Below are 17,155 nucleotides of genomic sequence, written 5' to 3'. Positions count from 1 at the left end.
TTCACGATGGATAGTTAGTATCATAGCCTTTTGAAAATCAACAAAAGTGATCATTGAATTTTTGCTCCTAATGCATTGACGTTTTATGATCCATTTGAGACTGATAATTTGATCTGGACAACTTTGTCCTAGACGAAAACCACCCTGATATTCACCAAATTTACTATCAAGCTGGTCATAGATTCTGGAATATAGGATCTTAGAGAAAAATTTATAAGTGATATCTAGCAAAGAAATTCCCCGATATTTACTAGGATCTGATCTTTCACCTTTGTATGGATTGAGTGTATAATTGCAACATTCCATTCTTCAGGCAATTTTTCTGTATTCTAAATGTCAATGAGAAGTTTATGTAAATTCTGAATAGTTTGTATATTTGCATTCTTCCAGAGTTCCGCTCCTAGTTGATTTTCTTCTGCTGCTTTAAAATTTTTCAGCGAATCAATAGCTGCACTTACTTCATCATAAACTGGTGGTATGACCTTCTTTATAGGTGTTTTATTTCTGGGAAAAAGATCGGATTCAAAACATTTTTCGGGTTCATCGCTATTAAGTAATGTTTTGAAGTATTCAGCCAAAATTATTGCTTTGTCATAATCTTTATGGGCCACCTTTCTATTCTTATTTTTCATCAGAAGCGTAGAGGGAGTATTAATTTTTTGGTATTGTTTAAATGTCCTATAATAGTATCTTGTTTCATTTCGATTGAAAGTTTCATCAATAGATTTTAATGTTTCCTTCTGATAATTTCTTTTAACTCTCCTGATTTCTTTATCCATTAATCGTCTAGCATGGATTAGTTCTGTAGAGCTTTCTGTTTTTTTGTTGTTGATCATTCAACCGGGCTTTATGCCAGCATTCAGAGATGCCAACTATTACGATTCAATCATAATAATTACGAATTACCCATCACAATTACGCCTTTACGAATCACACACCTCAAATTACGATTTTTTGTTGATTTTCAAACCTAAGTGTATGAGGTGTTCAAAAGTACAGACAAGGAATGCCATTACAGCTTTAATTCTCAGAATATTATTTTTGGACTTCTCGGTAATCATTTATACCCCTTTCCTGTCCCTCATTTGAGAATATTTCGAGTTTTCTCCCGCCGAACTCAGTGTGTGCTTACATTACCGGAGAAATCGGCACCTGTGAAGCGGTATATCTTGCCGAGCTGTTGTCTTTGTTCGTCACATGACCAGACTTCCTTGAAATATGCGAGTTGTTTTGCCTTTGTTTTGGCGGCGAAGTGGTGAGAAACTCCGTATCATTGTGGATACTGCGTGCGTGACTGTTGAAATATTTATTGCGATTTTGGTTGCCAAATTTACATATATTGCTCTTGTAGGATATATGCTAATCGTGTATTACAAAATGCGAAAGGTTTGAAATAATGAAGCGATTTATTGTGCAGGAAAATACGTGTGGTGACGTTACCGTGATTAGTGATGCTAGTAATAAACCAAAAGTTGTTCAAAACTTTAGGGAGGAATACTCGAAAGAATGGCCCTGTTTATTGCGTTCCTCAAAATCTCATTCACGCGTGTTTTTGTAGTGTGTGTAGCCGCAAATTTTCAGTTGCGTATGGTGACGAAGAACAAGACTGAGTTCTGTGCTAATATGAACACCGGGTTACGTAGCGCATACCTATCTACGAAATGTCACTGTAATATTTGCCCTAAATGGAACATAATTGCTTTTACATAAATAAACTCGAAAATATGCGGTAAATTAAGAAATAGTACGAAATGGTTGACTTGAAGAGAATGATATGGATACATACTTTACTACCTTACAACTATTTTTTTCTGCTACGTCGTAGCGCTTCCGTATGTGTTTTTTTGTCCAACACCTTCGTGTGTGATGTCTTTGCTCACTGAAGTTGTTTGTATTAATTAGGTGTCGTTTTCTTCATATTGCTCATTCGTTTTGTGCCCTAACTCACTCATAAATGATATATTTATTGGTCCGGAGATCATGCTATTTTCCTTTCAACAAAAAAGTAATATATTTATTTTGCTGTTTGAACTGCCCGCGCTAGTCATATGGACAAAGATAATGAGAATTCACAGACATTGCACTCCCTGGACCTCAAGAAAGAAACAAATGACGGCATGAGAAGCGGAATACAACATAAGTGAGTCCTGTCCAAAGCCCGTAAGAACGTATACATATTTCTCTAGTAACGACGGTATTGCTTAATTTACAGCAGATTTTTCACTTCATTTTCACTTCATGACTATGTTCCATTTGGGACAAATATTACAGTGGCATTTCGTAGATAGGTATGCGCTACATAACCTGAACACCGAACTGTTAAGTGCTCTGTTAGTGCAGAGGAAGCACACGATATCAAACGGAATAGCATGTCACCAGTGTACGTTTACCAAACAGCAACTACAAGCTGCTAAGGGCAGCAACTGCAGTACTCAACAAAAGAAATGATCCTTCAATCTACCTCAGATATGTACTGCAGATCACCTGTTACTTTAGCGGGTAAGAATCATACACTCTTTATATGTCAGTCTTTGAATATTTGGTTGAATTGTATGTCGTTCATTAATTTTTCAATGATATGTACGTTAGTAAGATCTCGAAGAAAGAAAATTCTACGGCCGCCTCGCCCGTCACCCCCCCCCCCCCCCCCCCCCCCTCCCGTGCCCGAACGGCTACATTACGAATTGCCTTTCTTGAAAGTTGGCATCTCTGGTATTGCTGTATCACACGCTTCATTCCACCAAGCATGTTTTTTTTTCGTTTTTTAATGGGTGCAACTTCCTCTGCTATGGTTTATAGTTTGTTAATAGTGGTTCTCAAGCTATCACTTAAAAGTGTTGTGGATATCTCGAAGCATGTTCGATTATTACTGACTGACCTAGGAGGGTTATGCGGTTTATATTTACTTTTAGGAGTTAATTTAAATTTAATCTTGGAGATGTAATGATCTGAATTAACATCGACACCACGCAGAATCTTAACATTAGAAATCTTTATGAAATTTATGATCCATGGCCACATGATCTATTTGGGATTCACCCAATGTAACATTTGGACTTTTCAAAGTCATTCATTTATGCAGTTTTCTTTTAAACCTTGTTGTTTCTAAAATTAGTCCATGGTTAATACAAAATTCAATTAACCGTTCATCATTTTTGTTTGTTAATTTATGGGCTGGCTATCGTCCCACCACAAAATGAAATTTTCTCTCACGTCCAATCTTTGCATTAAAATCTCCCAAAATCTCCAAGGAGAATTTTAATGTTAGTATCAGGTATATTCATTACCAATTCATGAAGTTCATACCAAAATTGATCTGTTCCCTCTTTGTCACTTCTGTTCTTTTCATTTGTTGGAGCATGAACATTTATCAATGTATAAATCTTTTTTTCACTTTAATCGTTAATAATGCTACTCTTGATGAATTTGAGGAAAATTCAATAAAATAATGGAATCTAGAATTCTATTTTGTATCAAGAAACCAACTCCGAATTGAGGAATATTCTTTACGACTCTTTCACCTGGAAGGTCCTTTATAGAGAGGATACCCTCCTGTTTCAATTGGGTTCTGATCAGTATTATGTAATTCTTGAAGAGCTGTGATCACAATTTTATTTTGATTCAAAATATCTATTAGATGTTTCAACTTACCAACCTTCATCAATGAATTGATATTTAATGTTGCCAAATACGAAAACTTTCCTGGTTTATTGAACTTAAATACATAGTTTGATTAATCTGCATGATTGATCATTAAGTCTCTGGGTGCTCCGACTCGCCACAATACTCTACCTGACACCCCACCATATCCAAATGGTGTCTTTGTTTGGAAAATTATATAGCTATCCAAACCGGTGGATTCTTTCAATAGAAGACTTTCCATATTAGGTTGATCGATCAATGATCAAGAGTCTGACTGTGTGGTCAGGGTTTGCAATTCCAGATCTGATCCGGAAAGGTGATAAATGAAATATGATTTGATGAAAAATGTGTGTTTGCCTCAAGATGTTCTCTGGCTGTTATTTTACAGAATTGAGCCAACCCTCCTCCTTTCCCTGGGCTTGGTACTGGCAACAGTAACTACTGAGCTACTCAATCCACCCAGTAGGTACTGTAGGCAGACCTGACAGGTGTTAATGATATTCAGAACAATGGGCAATACTAATTTAGGTAGTTCCTTCCTTTATATGAAACTATGCTTCTTTCAGTTAATAAAAAATGCAGTAATTTCTGTAGTGATATAATGTTATTTTCTTATGGATTTAGTTTCCTCTATTTAATGGTATAATGTTTAACTTCCTTTCTTTTGACGAAGTTCCATGTACAGTATAAATTATTTAATTTATCCATTTTCTATTTTTATACTAAAGTATGCTTCTTTAATGATCTAATATCTGTATTGTCTTACTTTATACAAAACTGTGCTTCTTTTAGTTAATCAATAAAATACTATCAATCAAATCAAATCTCTTTATTTGCAAATGAGGTGTCTACCTCGGTGGCAAATGGTACACTAAAATACATTATTGTCAAGCACTAAATTTTAAATTAACAAGAGACGAAGAAAATTTTCCTAGAATACAATATTATACAACTTACACTAATAATTTTTTCTATTAAACACACACATCATCCTTAATAAATTGATATTGTTTAAAAAATTCTACTTATAATATCTCCTGTACTTACAAACATAGTCAACTCATATACAGTATGTGAAATTACTTCTAATAATACTATACAACTGGTATAAGATTAAAATTCACATTGTATTTATTTACATATTTATATTTTACCAATTTTGGAACCTAAGTAGCATAACGACCTGCTGCGTCTTAACCAGAGCCCCTTTTGCCACCACTTTTCAGAGTTCCTGAAGGGCCTTCACAGCTACCGTAGCGGTCCCAGGGCCCTCGAAGTCCCCACTGTACTTCACCCCTATAGGCAGTCCCCTACTTGGGCTGTCCAAACTCCATAGACCAGGGTATGGAATTAATTTAATCACACACATTTTTTATTTACAATATCCTGCACTGGTCGAATGCCCTCTAACATTTCATTTATTTTCTCTGTTGCTGTTCATTCTCTTCTTGAATATCTGTACAGATTTTGGAAAAGGATCAAACACTAGCCCTGGTAAACTGTTCCACTCTTTCACGCCCTTCCCAATGAATGAAAATTTACCCCAATCGCTTCGGCTAAATTCCTTCTAATTTTGTACTTTGGTCAGTCCTGCCAATATAATTATTTTCCAACCGAAGCCTCTCACGGATTTCTCTCCATGCTTCTTCTCCTGTATAGGCTCTATATAATCCTATAAGTCTAGTTTTCTCCCTTCTCTTACTTAAAGTTTCCCACCCAAGTTCCTTTAACATTTCTGATACACTACTCTTTCTCCTGAAATCCCCTGTTACAAATCTTGCTGCTTTCCTCTGCACACCATCTAGTTCTTTTATTAGGTATTCTTGGTGAGGATCGCAAACACTGTTGCATATTCCAATAATGGACGAACCATACTCAAGTAACTTTTTTCTCTTAATTCTTTGTTGCATCCTTTAAGTAGCCTCATTATGACATGTAACGATCTGTATGCTTTCCCAACAATGTCATCAACATGACCCTTCCAGTGCAAATTACTTTCAAATCTCACAGCTAAGTATTTGCACTTGCCATCTTTTGGGATAACTATCTCATCCAAAGTATATTCAAATTCAGTTTTAAAGCTCCTGTTTGTAAATGCTGTAACAGTTGATTTGCGTCCATTAACCTTCATATTATTTTCTTCAACCCATTGTTGGATACTCTCAAGGTCCCTTTGTAATTCTGAACAATCCTCAATGTTATTTATTTTCCTATAAACAATTATGTCATCTGCATACAATCTTATTTTCGATGTTATATTGTTCCCTAAATCATTTGCGTATATTAAGAAAAGTAACGGACCGATTATACTACCCTTTGCAATTCCCTTCCAGACTTTCTCTTCCTGTGATATATTATTTCCTACTTTGACTTTCTGAACCCTTGAATTTAGAAATGTTCTTATCCAACGTATAACCCTTACGTCCAATCCTATTCCCTCCAATTTCTTTAATAATATTCCGTGTTCCACTCTATCAAAGGCTTTGGAAAGATCTATGGCTATGCAATCTAACTGGCCTCCTGAATCCAACTGATCTGATATGTCCTGCTGAAATCCCACCAGTTGTGCCTCACAAGAAAATTTCTTTCTAAATCCATACTGGCTCCTCATGAACCAATTTTTATCATCACATATCCCTCTGATGTACTTTGATATTAAACTCTCCAGTATTTTACAAACTATACTGGTCAGGCTGATTGGTCTGTAGTTCTCTGGTTTCCTTTTATCACCCTTTCCTTTATAAATTGGTATTATTATAGATTCCTTCCATTCCTTCGGTATTACACTATTATTTATGACATAGTCAAAGATAAATTTTAAATAAGGCACTATGTACCACCCCATTGTCTTTAATACCTCCCCGGCAATTTGATCACTTCCTGCTGCTTTTCCTTGCCGAAGCAGTTGGATTTCTCTGAAAATATCTTCATTTGTGAATGAGAAGCTTCTTGTTTCCCTGTGTCTCTCTCCCTTTCTACCTTCTGTTACGGTTTCCAACTCCTGACAGTCTTCTACTGAATCTTTGAATTCCCTACTAAATAGATTTGCTTTCTCAGTATCTGTTAAATAGTGTTCACTCCCTTCTCCCACCATTGTAGGAATTTGGATTCCTTTTCCTTTTTGATTCCTAATATATGAATACAGCTTTTTCCATTTCCATTTGTGGTCATTACCCTCTTGAAGTATGCCATTCATATAATTCTCTTTTGCTTCCTTTTTCACTCTATTCAGTTCCCTCATTAGCTGTTTTCTAGTTTCTCTATTCTCCCTACCCTCTTTGATTTTTCTGTTTACTATTCTACATTTTCTTTTTAATTTTCTTATTTCCCTTGTATAATAAACAGGGTCTGAGGTCATTTTACCCTTCTTAACAGGTACAAATCTCTTCTCTCCTTCTCAGATGATTCCTTTAAATTTAGCCCAAAGTGTATCCACATTACTCCACTTATCCAACAACTGAATTGTGATTTAAGGTAAGTCCCAAATTCATCAACTTTAGTTTTTCTGTATAATTTCTTGTCTTGTGTGACCCTCTTATTAAGCATTTTTGGTACGAGTCCTACATCCATTATTACAGCCTTATGGTCACCTATTCCTTCAATTACCTCAGTTTTATCAACAATTTCCCATGGTTTAACCAAGAATACATCTAGCAAGGTATTGAGACGAGTCAGTTCTTGTACTGCTTGTGTAAATCCTCCCTCCCAAATTAACTTATTTGCCAGTTTCTGTTCATGGGCTTCACTTGCAGCTCCATTCCATTCAACTTCAGGCAAGTTTAGATCTCCCCCAATTATTACCAGACCATTTTTGTTTTATTATTTTCTCAAATATTTCCATGTCTCTTTCCTCTCTTCCAGGCCTATATGTTCCTATAACTCCCACCTCCTTCATATTATCACAAACTAATTTTATCCCTAATATTTCATCTCTTTCATCAGTAAACCATTCATGTGAACAATAAGTTTCCTTCACCAGAATAAACAATCCCCCTTACTTTTTATCTCCTCGGTCTCTACGATAGACTGTATATAAATACTTCTCTATTACTCACCCCTTCTCTCAACCACAATTCCACTCCTATCATCACATCAGTATCATAAGATTCCATCAATGTACCGAATTTTAATTGTTTATTTACTATACACTGACAGTTTACCAAGAGCAATCTCAGACCCCCTTCCTCCCTAAAACTTGACTGTTGCAATTGGGTAACGTTTGACTCATGAGTTGAGAACTTCCCTGGAACCCAGATCCTTGTACATAGATCTTGATTTAAGGATCTGGGTTTTCTGGCAAGTTTCCCTGTATGTGCCAGTTTAGTGGAATGGGTTTTCTTAAGTACAGATTAGTTTGCAAATCTCTGTTGATAATTGTAGCAATTTGTCTACAGAGAGTTGCTTTTCCATTACCATTCAGATGTAACCCATGCCTAGTGAACATTTGCCTGCCAAGACCTAAAGTATCTACTACATAGACATTTCTAAAACCCTTACATAATCTCTTGATTTTTATATTTACATCATGTACAGCTTTGTTCACACACGAGTCCTCTAAAAGGTCATACCTGGGTGGCACATTAACTACAATTACTTTTGAGTCAGATAGTTTGGAAATCTTACCTCTGAGGGTCGTAATTAGTTCCTCACCTTCATTTGCAGCAATGCCATTTGTACCACTCACAATCACCACATAATTGTCCTTCTCAAACACAGGATCGCAACTTGAAAGGACGTCTTCAGTTGTGGCACCTGGTTTTATTAGTCCTAAGACCTCAGTTTCTTGATTCTGCAGCTCGTCCTTGATGCCTTCTGCCATACCCCGCCCTTGACTGTCTGCGTAGAGATGAATTTTTGGCGATCATGACTTTCGGTTGGTTTTCTTCTTCTGTAGATTACCTCCACTGGCTTTAAAATTATTTGGAAAACTTGGGTGCATCTTCTTCTGGAACTTGTTGCAATAACTGATATCTATTTTGGCACTGCAAAGAGTTTTTTGCCTGTTTTAAGTTGTACGTAGTTTCTCCCATATGTTTAACATTAGGCCTAAAATGGCTACGCGTCACTTCCGTCCACGGCGATCTTTCTTCTCCAATGTCTTCTTTATCTTCCAGTTTCTTTATTCTGTCCTTTAAGCTTTCATTTTCATGTTTCAGAGCGCATAAGTCTTCTTGTAGCACTCCTAAAATCTTAATTATAGTTTCGTAAGTCTCTCTTTCTTGTTGTTTTGCCTCACTATCAGTTTGTTTACACTCGGGACACAGCCACACACTTTCTTCAATATCAGTCCTATTTACAATATTTGCACAACGAAAATGGTACCATTCATCACACTTACGACACAGAATCGCTTTTTTAACTACCTACTCTTCTGCATTTGCCACATTTTTCACTGCATCTTACACCATTATCCACTACGGATATCACAGACTCACACAGTAGTGACCATCTTATAACTTTCATTGATGGAGATACAATAGAACTAATGCTAGTATTTTACTTACCTCAACGTAACAACAAGCTTCTCTTCTGCTGTGATGGTTTTTCTGTGATTCACTTCCATTCTTTGCAAGATGGGTTTCAGTTTATGTAGTAATTTATCAAATGTGTCTACAGACATTTGCAAACTCGAAACTGAAATGGCATGAACAGAATTCTGTTTGTCTTCGTTGGTTTCAAAATACAGTTTCCTCTTCTTGCTGTTTGGTTTTACTGAAACTTGTACTCTGTCCACATCTCTTTCCAAAATTCTTTTCCATATAGATTTCTGTTTTTTCAATAGATCTAAGATATTTAAATAAAGGATTATAAACAGTAGCTTCCTGGTATGTCTTCAGATTACATCAGTCATTTATTCTAACCATTAAATATTCTACAAGATTCCTTTTAAATCTAGTTATGTATCCAGGATCAACATCAGAGCAATATAAAGATAATTTCAAGTGTGTTACTGCAGGCAACACAACACTACCTGTCACATATATGCTACCACCAAGGAGGTCTGATATTTCAAAATAATCCTTAAGACACACAATAAGTTTTTCTATCATCTCCCATTCAATTATTGTTAGAGGTCTGATATTAGAAGAGTGGATTGATAGTTCATCTATAATACCCCTTTTATCTTTCATAAGGCTCTCGAACATGAAAAATGTACTATTCCATTGAGTAATTATGTTCTGTTTTAATTAACATGCATCAAGGCCTTATTCTTTAAGTTTTGTATCAAGCTGATTTTCCACATAAGGGCTGTGTTTAAAATGTCCCACTACTTTTCTGCACATTGAAAGTAATGTTTCCATAGCAGCATCTGTAATAGCTTTATTTAAACTAAATTGTAGAATGTGAGCTGTACACCTGTAATGATACTTCTTGCATTGTCAGTGCAAATAGCGACAACTTTATCTTCCAACCCCCATTCACAAACTACATCTTCAAACTCTTATGTGCAGTTAGTGACATTGTGGTTTTCTCTAACATGTTTACCTTGCAACGTTGAATTACGATATTCCCAATTCGCATCAATTCAGTGAGCTGTAATCCCCAAGTAACTACAGTTAGATATGGAAGACCAAACATATTCTCTGTGACTAATAAATTCTGCTTGTTTGAGTTCATCTAATAATTTCAACCTTTCTTCATCATACAACTTTGTCAATTTGTTTTGTTATTGTGTCTCTAGAGGGAAGATGGTAAGTGTTAGAATTGAGAGCTTCCTATAAAACCTGTTCATTACCCCGATCAGAGGTGATGTTGACCGGCTTACTATGCCGCACAGTCTACTCCACTACTTTATTCGTTATTTCAGTTTCCTTACCCATAGAGGACACAGGCTTCACTATTAAGTGCTTCAAAGTTGACTGAGAAGATGAACTAGCAAGGGACATTGATAGATGCAGATACATTTTGGAAAGGAGAATATGTTTAAGATGATATTGAAGACTACTTGTACTTCCAGTATAACTGAATGATTTCCTGCATTTCTTACAAAACACTCTTTCTGTCTGTCATCTTACCACAGTCATTTAGTTTAAATCCAAAACTTTCACGAAGTTTTCGTTGCATCGGTTCTTAAGTCATATTTGTAATTGAATTTCACAAACACTGAATGTGAATATATACTGCCTTCTGAATAACAACCACACATGAACTGAGGTTTAAATTGTCATTTTCTACTGTGTCTTTCTACCAAATGGTATAAGTCCATTTACACATTACATGGAAATTCCTGTAAAGTCTTTAATGACAGCCTCTTCATGTACCTTCCCCAACCCTAATCATTATGCCGCCTGACTGAGTTAGTCCAGTAATTTCCTTTCCAACAGTCAGTAAAAGCAATAGTCATAATCCTTGTTTTAGAACAAAGCAATTAAGGAGCTACTATTGCTTTTACCTTTCGAAAAGAAAGACATGAACATCAGTTTACTTTAATGACCTGCTCAATCATACAATAGCTGAGCAAATACTAATAAAATACGCAGGTTTTGTGCTATGCAAAACAGTTATTTTTTTCCTTCACCACACTACAGTTTTAATTGTTTTGTTTAATTGGCTAAGCACAATGATAAATTAATTGGATTTTTAGATTAATCTGTTAATCGCTTCAAACAATCAAATAAATTGGCAGCTCTAATAATAACACATAATCTTAATTTATCAAACAAATGTTCTTATAAAAATCTTAATTCACCACAAAAGACTGGCAATATATTCTTGTTGTTAAAGATTCAAAAATTAAAATTTTCTTCATGTTGAGCTGAAAGGATGCCTCAGAATTGACTAGATATATTAGGTTTTTTGAATGTAGAATTAAAATACAGAAAATCGCAACTGTGATGGACATGTCAAAACAGAACATATTGAATTTTGTGAAGTTGAGCCCTGTTTTTGTGAAATTCTGTTAAACCTGACTTCGTGATTATTGTCTGGAAATAAGAAAAATAGATAAAAAAGAAGGAAGATAACAGAGACAAGAGGAACAACAGAGTATGAAATTGGGAATCAAACTGTACTTACTCCTTGTTGATATTGTTGGTGTGTGTGGACTAGCTCAGCTGTTGTGTGAAGTGAAGGATGGAGTTATTACTAGTGAGGGGAGGGAGTGGTAGGGTTTAAAGGGGAGGCTGTTGGGAGTGTGTTGGATGTTTAGGAAGGGTGTTTGTTTTACAGTTATTGGTAATATTAAATACATTTCTATAAAGTATGTTGATATCATAAATTTCATTTAATTCCAGGTTTGGATTTTATTTCTGATCCAGATATGTTTGTATATTTTCATAAATGTTAAGCAACTTGCTTTATGTGAAAGTGAAAGAATGATTGAAATCTGCAATGTGTTGGTTCATTGCTGAAAATGTGTTTTTGTCTGGCATTTAAATATTCTAGGTACCTTGTTCGAAAATTTCTACCTGTTTGTCCAACATAGCTTGCCTTGCAGTGTGGAAATTTTAATGTGTAAATTCTAGAGTTTAAGGACTTGTTTGTTTTATGTTTATAGTGTGTGTGTTGTAAAATATGTTAGTTAGTGTTGTTGGTTCTGAGGACTATTCTGAAATTATGTTTCTTGTATATAATGTGTTTTATTTTTAGATAAAATATTCTGAATTTTTAAGTTCATGTGCTGTTGAAATGAATTCCATTCTAATGGAGTTAAATGCAACAGAGTTTCCAAATGCTCATTATATAATATGACATTTAAGTTGGTTTTCTATATACAGCATATAGTAGTTTAATTTTGCTTTTAATCCAAATTTATTGGTTGTTTTTGAGTTTTTTGTGCCTAGTGTGTATTGTTCTTTCTCTTTTGATTACATTTTACATTTTTGAATGTCAGATTATTAGACATTGTTTTAAAAGAAGTAATGTCTTTTCCGATTTTAGTAACCAAAATTTATATCTTCACACATTTTTAGTACAATTTTGTATATTTTTCCACTTCTGTTGTCAGGAGTTCTTGGAATTCGTAGCTGCCTAGCTAGTTTGGAATCTCTCGAGCCTGAATTAGTCCCTGCAGTGACAGCTTACTATCTGGAGCCAAATAAGGTAGCTTGTATTATCTACCTTAAAACACTGTGGCTTCACTGGAAGAATGAAGTGGATAAATTGGCAAAACTAATTGATGGCATTGTTGATCCAGCAGCTTTCTGCCAGGTGAGGTTACATTTTGCTTTATGTATAGGGTGGTCTAGGAAAAACAGGCCTGTCCCCATTTGCTTTGTTGGCATCTATATACAACCAAGGCCAACGCTGATGTTATCCTGCTCATTTTGCTCGAGCCTGCATACAACCAAGGCCAACACAGATATCACCCTAAAGGAAGTTGTAGTATCACAGCCCAATAGGTGCTCATTATAACATACAGTAGAAGTCCGCTATAGCGAGTATGGCATATAACGAGAACTCCGATATAGCGACGACTTTTTTCTGTCCCTTCAAAGTTCCTAAATTAAACTGTGTATCGTCCTTCGGTTACAGCAAGGGCCATATCACTGACGCATCCGTTATTACGAGCGATTAAGCGCGTGAGATTTTTTCCGTAAGCGAAATTTATTCACCCCAGCGATGATATTGCATACGACCGATTACCTTTGGCATCGTTTCTTCTCTATGTGCACAAGAGAGTTCTCTCGTCGACATTCGAAGGTGATGTCGTAGTCGAATAGTAATACCTGTCGACTGCTGTTCCGCAAAGAAAATTCGAAATGAAAGAGAACATATTTTCGTAATAAATGCATACTGGTAAATAAACGGTTGTTACCTCGTTAAAAATTAAGGCGGGCTAAACGACCGCTTAATTTTGAGGCTAAATACTCAATTAAGTAGTAAGGGATACACTTCGAGGTATGGCAGAGTGCTTAATTTGGATTTCAGAGGTTAGTTTATATCTGGTTAAATTACGGAACGGCTATTATGAAAATGTATATCGAGAATGTTATCATTTCTCTACTGGCGCTTGGAGTGTGTTTTCATCATACGTATAGTACGGTTAAGTTAGGATAGGTGACGCTGTTTGAATAAGCAAACTGAAACGTTTGCAACAAAATGCGATCGATCTTCTTCAGTACCGTACGGTATAGTTTTCTCACTTTGTGCATTTGCGAGTTCTCTCGTCGACATTCAAAGGCGATGTTGGAGTTGATTAGTACCTAATACCCGTCGACTGCTGTTCTCTATAGAAAATTTGAAATGAAAGAGGATAATAGGTTTCGTAATAAATGCGTAAATAACGTGGCCGATAGCAGTTGTTAACTCGTTAAAAATAAAGACTGAATTAAACGATATATTTTAATGTTATATACGGAAATTAAGTAAGAATGTGATACACTTCTAGATATGGCAGAGTACATCACAGATTTCAGAGGATATTTCATATCTTCTCGCGTCTAGTTAAATTTCGGAAAGGCTATTTAAATGTAAATATTTCGCGAGGTGGTTATCATTTCTCTACGTGCGTTTGAAATATGTTTTCATGATACATATACGGTTAGGTTAGGTGACGCCGTTTGAAGAAGAGAACTGAAGTGTTTGCCACAGAAGCCTTTGGAGTGATACCGTATTTCTCAGAATCCCAAGACTTTTTTCTCAGAATCTCATGCGAAAACTTAAGGGTTGTCTTGCATTCGCGGCCTAACAGTAAGTTAATGGAGACCACTGGCAACTACCGCGGTAACCACGCTACTTCTTTTCACGCGCGCACGAAACTCGTTGACAAACGACCGCCTCCTTACTATAGCCTACATCGCCAGTGAAGTTACGCACAGGATCGCAGGAAATAGTAAAGAGAGTATGGCGTTCTATTAGCGTTTACAAAAACGTTTTTCAAATCTGCAGAACGACATCAAAACATGCGAGCCTTCGAATTCTTAGAAAGGCCATGGCTACTCAGTGGCAGAGTTATAACGCCTCTATTGTACTTGACGCTTAGCAAAATTAAATCTTACATATATATATATTTTTTTGCTATTTGCTTTACGTCGCACCGACAAGGATATGTCTTATGGCGACGATGGGATAGGAAAGGCCTAGGAATTGGAAGGAAGCAGCCGTGGCCTTAATTGAGGTACAGCCCCGGCATTTGCCTGGTGTGAAAATGGGAAACCACGGAAAACCATCCTCAGGGCTGCCGATAGTGGGGCTCGAACCCACTATCTGCCGATTACTGGATACTGGCTGCACTTAAGCGACTGCAGCTATCGAGCTCGGTAAATTAAGTCTTATAGACAGCAGGAATATTTTCGGCATAGGCCTAGCTAAAGCCAATATTTGGCGTTAGTGTGAAGACAAATAGCGGAATGGCCATACCGTGGCGCAATAAACTCGTTCGTTGACTTTCGACGTCCGCGAATAGGCCTACACATTGCTAGCCATTGAAGTTGGCCGAACCTGGCAACCGAGACGTGCGTGTAGCGGTAGCCGGTTACATCTGACACTGAGTAAAAGTAACAGTTTCATAGGCAGCAAGAATAGTTTCCTGGTGGAACGTCGTAATCTACAGACGCTTGGAATAGGTACTGCTGGCAAATTTTCAAAGGGTTCTCTTCGGTATTATGATGCCAATTTTAAGTTAATGGCCCTTAAACCCGCGGAAATAAAGAATAATTGTGCAGCCGCAAAAAAAGGCATGACGAAAGTCAATGTTCGACGTCTAAAAATAGTTTTAAAATGCGTAGGCCTATTGTACAACAAAGGCATTCATATGATTTTACAAAGTACTTTTTGAGCCCGATTTAAATTTTTTGAAGAAAAAAGTGGGGTTCATCTTGGATTCGGAGAAATACGGTACTCTATTTTTTTCAGAATGAAATTAAACATACAGTTTCACGTAGTATCAGATTTCGAAAAATAACAAACAAGCCAGCCGTAGTGTGGATAACATCTGTGGAAACGCAAGTTTTGAACAAACTGATTGCCGTTTCATACTGATTTTAAAATGCATGGGGGGTTTTCCGACTTCTATACAAAAATCGGATATAACGACAATCTGCTATAGCGAGTAAATTTTCCGACGTTATGAATTCTCGCTATAACGGACTTCTACTGTATCTGTTAGTATTTGGAAGTGAATTGAGCCATTAGAATGTGTTGGCAACTATGCCATGCAAGATAATTATATTCTCTTCAGCAAAGACTAGTAATATTATTGTGCAGGTGTATGTGCACACTGGTTCCATTAAGGAAACATGGAAACAGGTGAGTTGGCCATGTGGTTAGGGGCGCACAGCTGTGAGCTTGCATCTGGGAGATAGTGGGTTCGAACCCTACTGTCGGCAGCCCTGAAGATGGTTTTCCGTGGTTTCCCATTTTCATACCAGGCAAATACTGGGGCTGTACCTTAATTAAGGCCATGGCCGCTTCCTTCCAACTCCAAGGCCTTTCCTCTCCCATTGTCGCCATAAGACCTGTCTGTGTCTGTGTGACGTAAAGGCAGTTGTAAAAGGAAACCTGGGAAGAGTGCTGCTAAGTTTCTTGGTGGTAGTGTAAATGCAAAGAGCAGTGTACAGGATTCGGTGAAAAAGTGGATCAGTTGCAAACGCGAAAAGGACCTGCGTCTCATCCATTCTTACACCTACTGTGGTTGCCAGTATTCAAGACATATTTAGAAGCCTGAGGAAATCAACACATAAATAGCAGCAACAATTTCAAGTGTCTCATAGTTCGAGTCAACGTCCATTATGCTCTCTACACATGAAGGCCTTCAAGATGATACGTGTCCAAGAGCTGCAAGAGAGAGGCAAAGAAAATCATGTGCATTATTGCATGTGGCTCCTGGAAACAATTGTGAATGGACTATAGGATCCACTGCTTTATTTCACGGCTGATAAAGCCTGGTTTCATCTGTCTGGCTCTTGGTCCAGGGGGTCCCACGTGTGATTCCCGGCCGGGTTGGGGAATTTAACCTTCATTGGTTAGTTCTGATGGCTTGAGGGCTGGGTATGTGTGCTGTGTTCATTATTAGAATTCATCATAGGTAGGGCCCCATCTTCATAGACATGCAGGTCGCCTATACGGCGGCAGCTCGAAAGACCTGCACCACGCCTCTTCGAAGGCCATGCGCCATCATTACTTATCTGTCAGTACATGTGATTGCTCAAAACACTAGATACTGATCAGTGAACAGAGCCCACATTATCCATGAACAACCTTTACACTATCCTAAAATCGGAGTATGTCTTTACATGGGAATTATTGAAGAATGTTACGCACAACTGCTACCTCATGAATGCCAGTACATGTTTTCTCAACAGGACACAGCAACTTGTCACTCTTATCGCATGTCACTATATAATATAATGGCGTATGGCCTCTGGAGAGGCCCATTGCATGTCTTTTTCTAGTAGACAGCCTATTAGGCGACCTTCCTGTCTGTGAAGATGAGGGCCCTACCCAGGATGATTTCTAATGTTGAATACGCCACATACACCCATCCCCCGAGCCATTGGAATTAAACATTTAAGGTTAAAATCCCCCAACCCGGCCGGGAATCGAACCCTGGACCCTCTGAACCGAAGGCCAG

General features: G+C 37.1%; 1 protein-coding gene across 1 annotated transcript in view; it reads left to right on the top strand.

Moving 5' to 3' along the window:
• LOC136874813 (serendipity locus protein alpha) overlaps positions 1–17,155 on the top strand; it is a 176,022-nt gene that overhangs the window by 99,407 nt on the left and 59,460 nt on the right. Inside the window, exon 8 of the mRNA XM_067148489.2 lies at positions 12,590–12,792. Coding sequence (XP_067004590.2) covers positions 12,590–12,792 — 203 coding nt within the window. The remainder of the gene's footprint in view (positions 1–12,589; positions 12,793–17,155) is intronic.

The sequence above is a fragment of the Anabrus simplex genome, chromosome 5 (assembly GCF_040414725.1).
Source record: "Anabrus simplex isolate iqAnaSimp1 chromosome 5, ASM4041472v1, whole genome shotgun sequence".
Classification (NCBI taxonomy): Eukaryota; Metazoa; Arthropoda; class Insecta; order Orthoptera; family Tettigoniidae; genus Anabrus; species Anabrus simplex.
The sequence above is the reverse complement of the archived record's forward strand: the minus strand, read 5'-3'. Positions and strand labels throughout refer to the sequence as shown.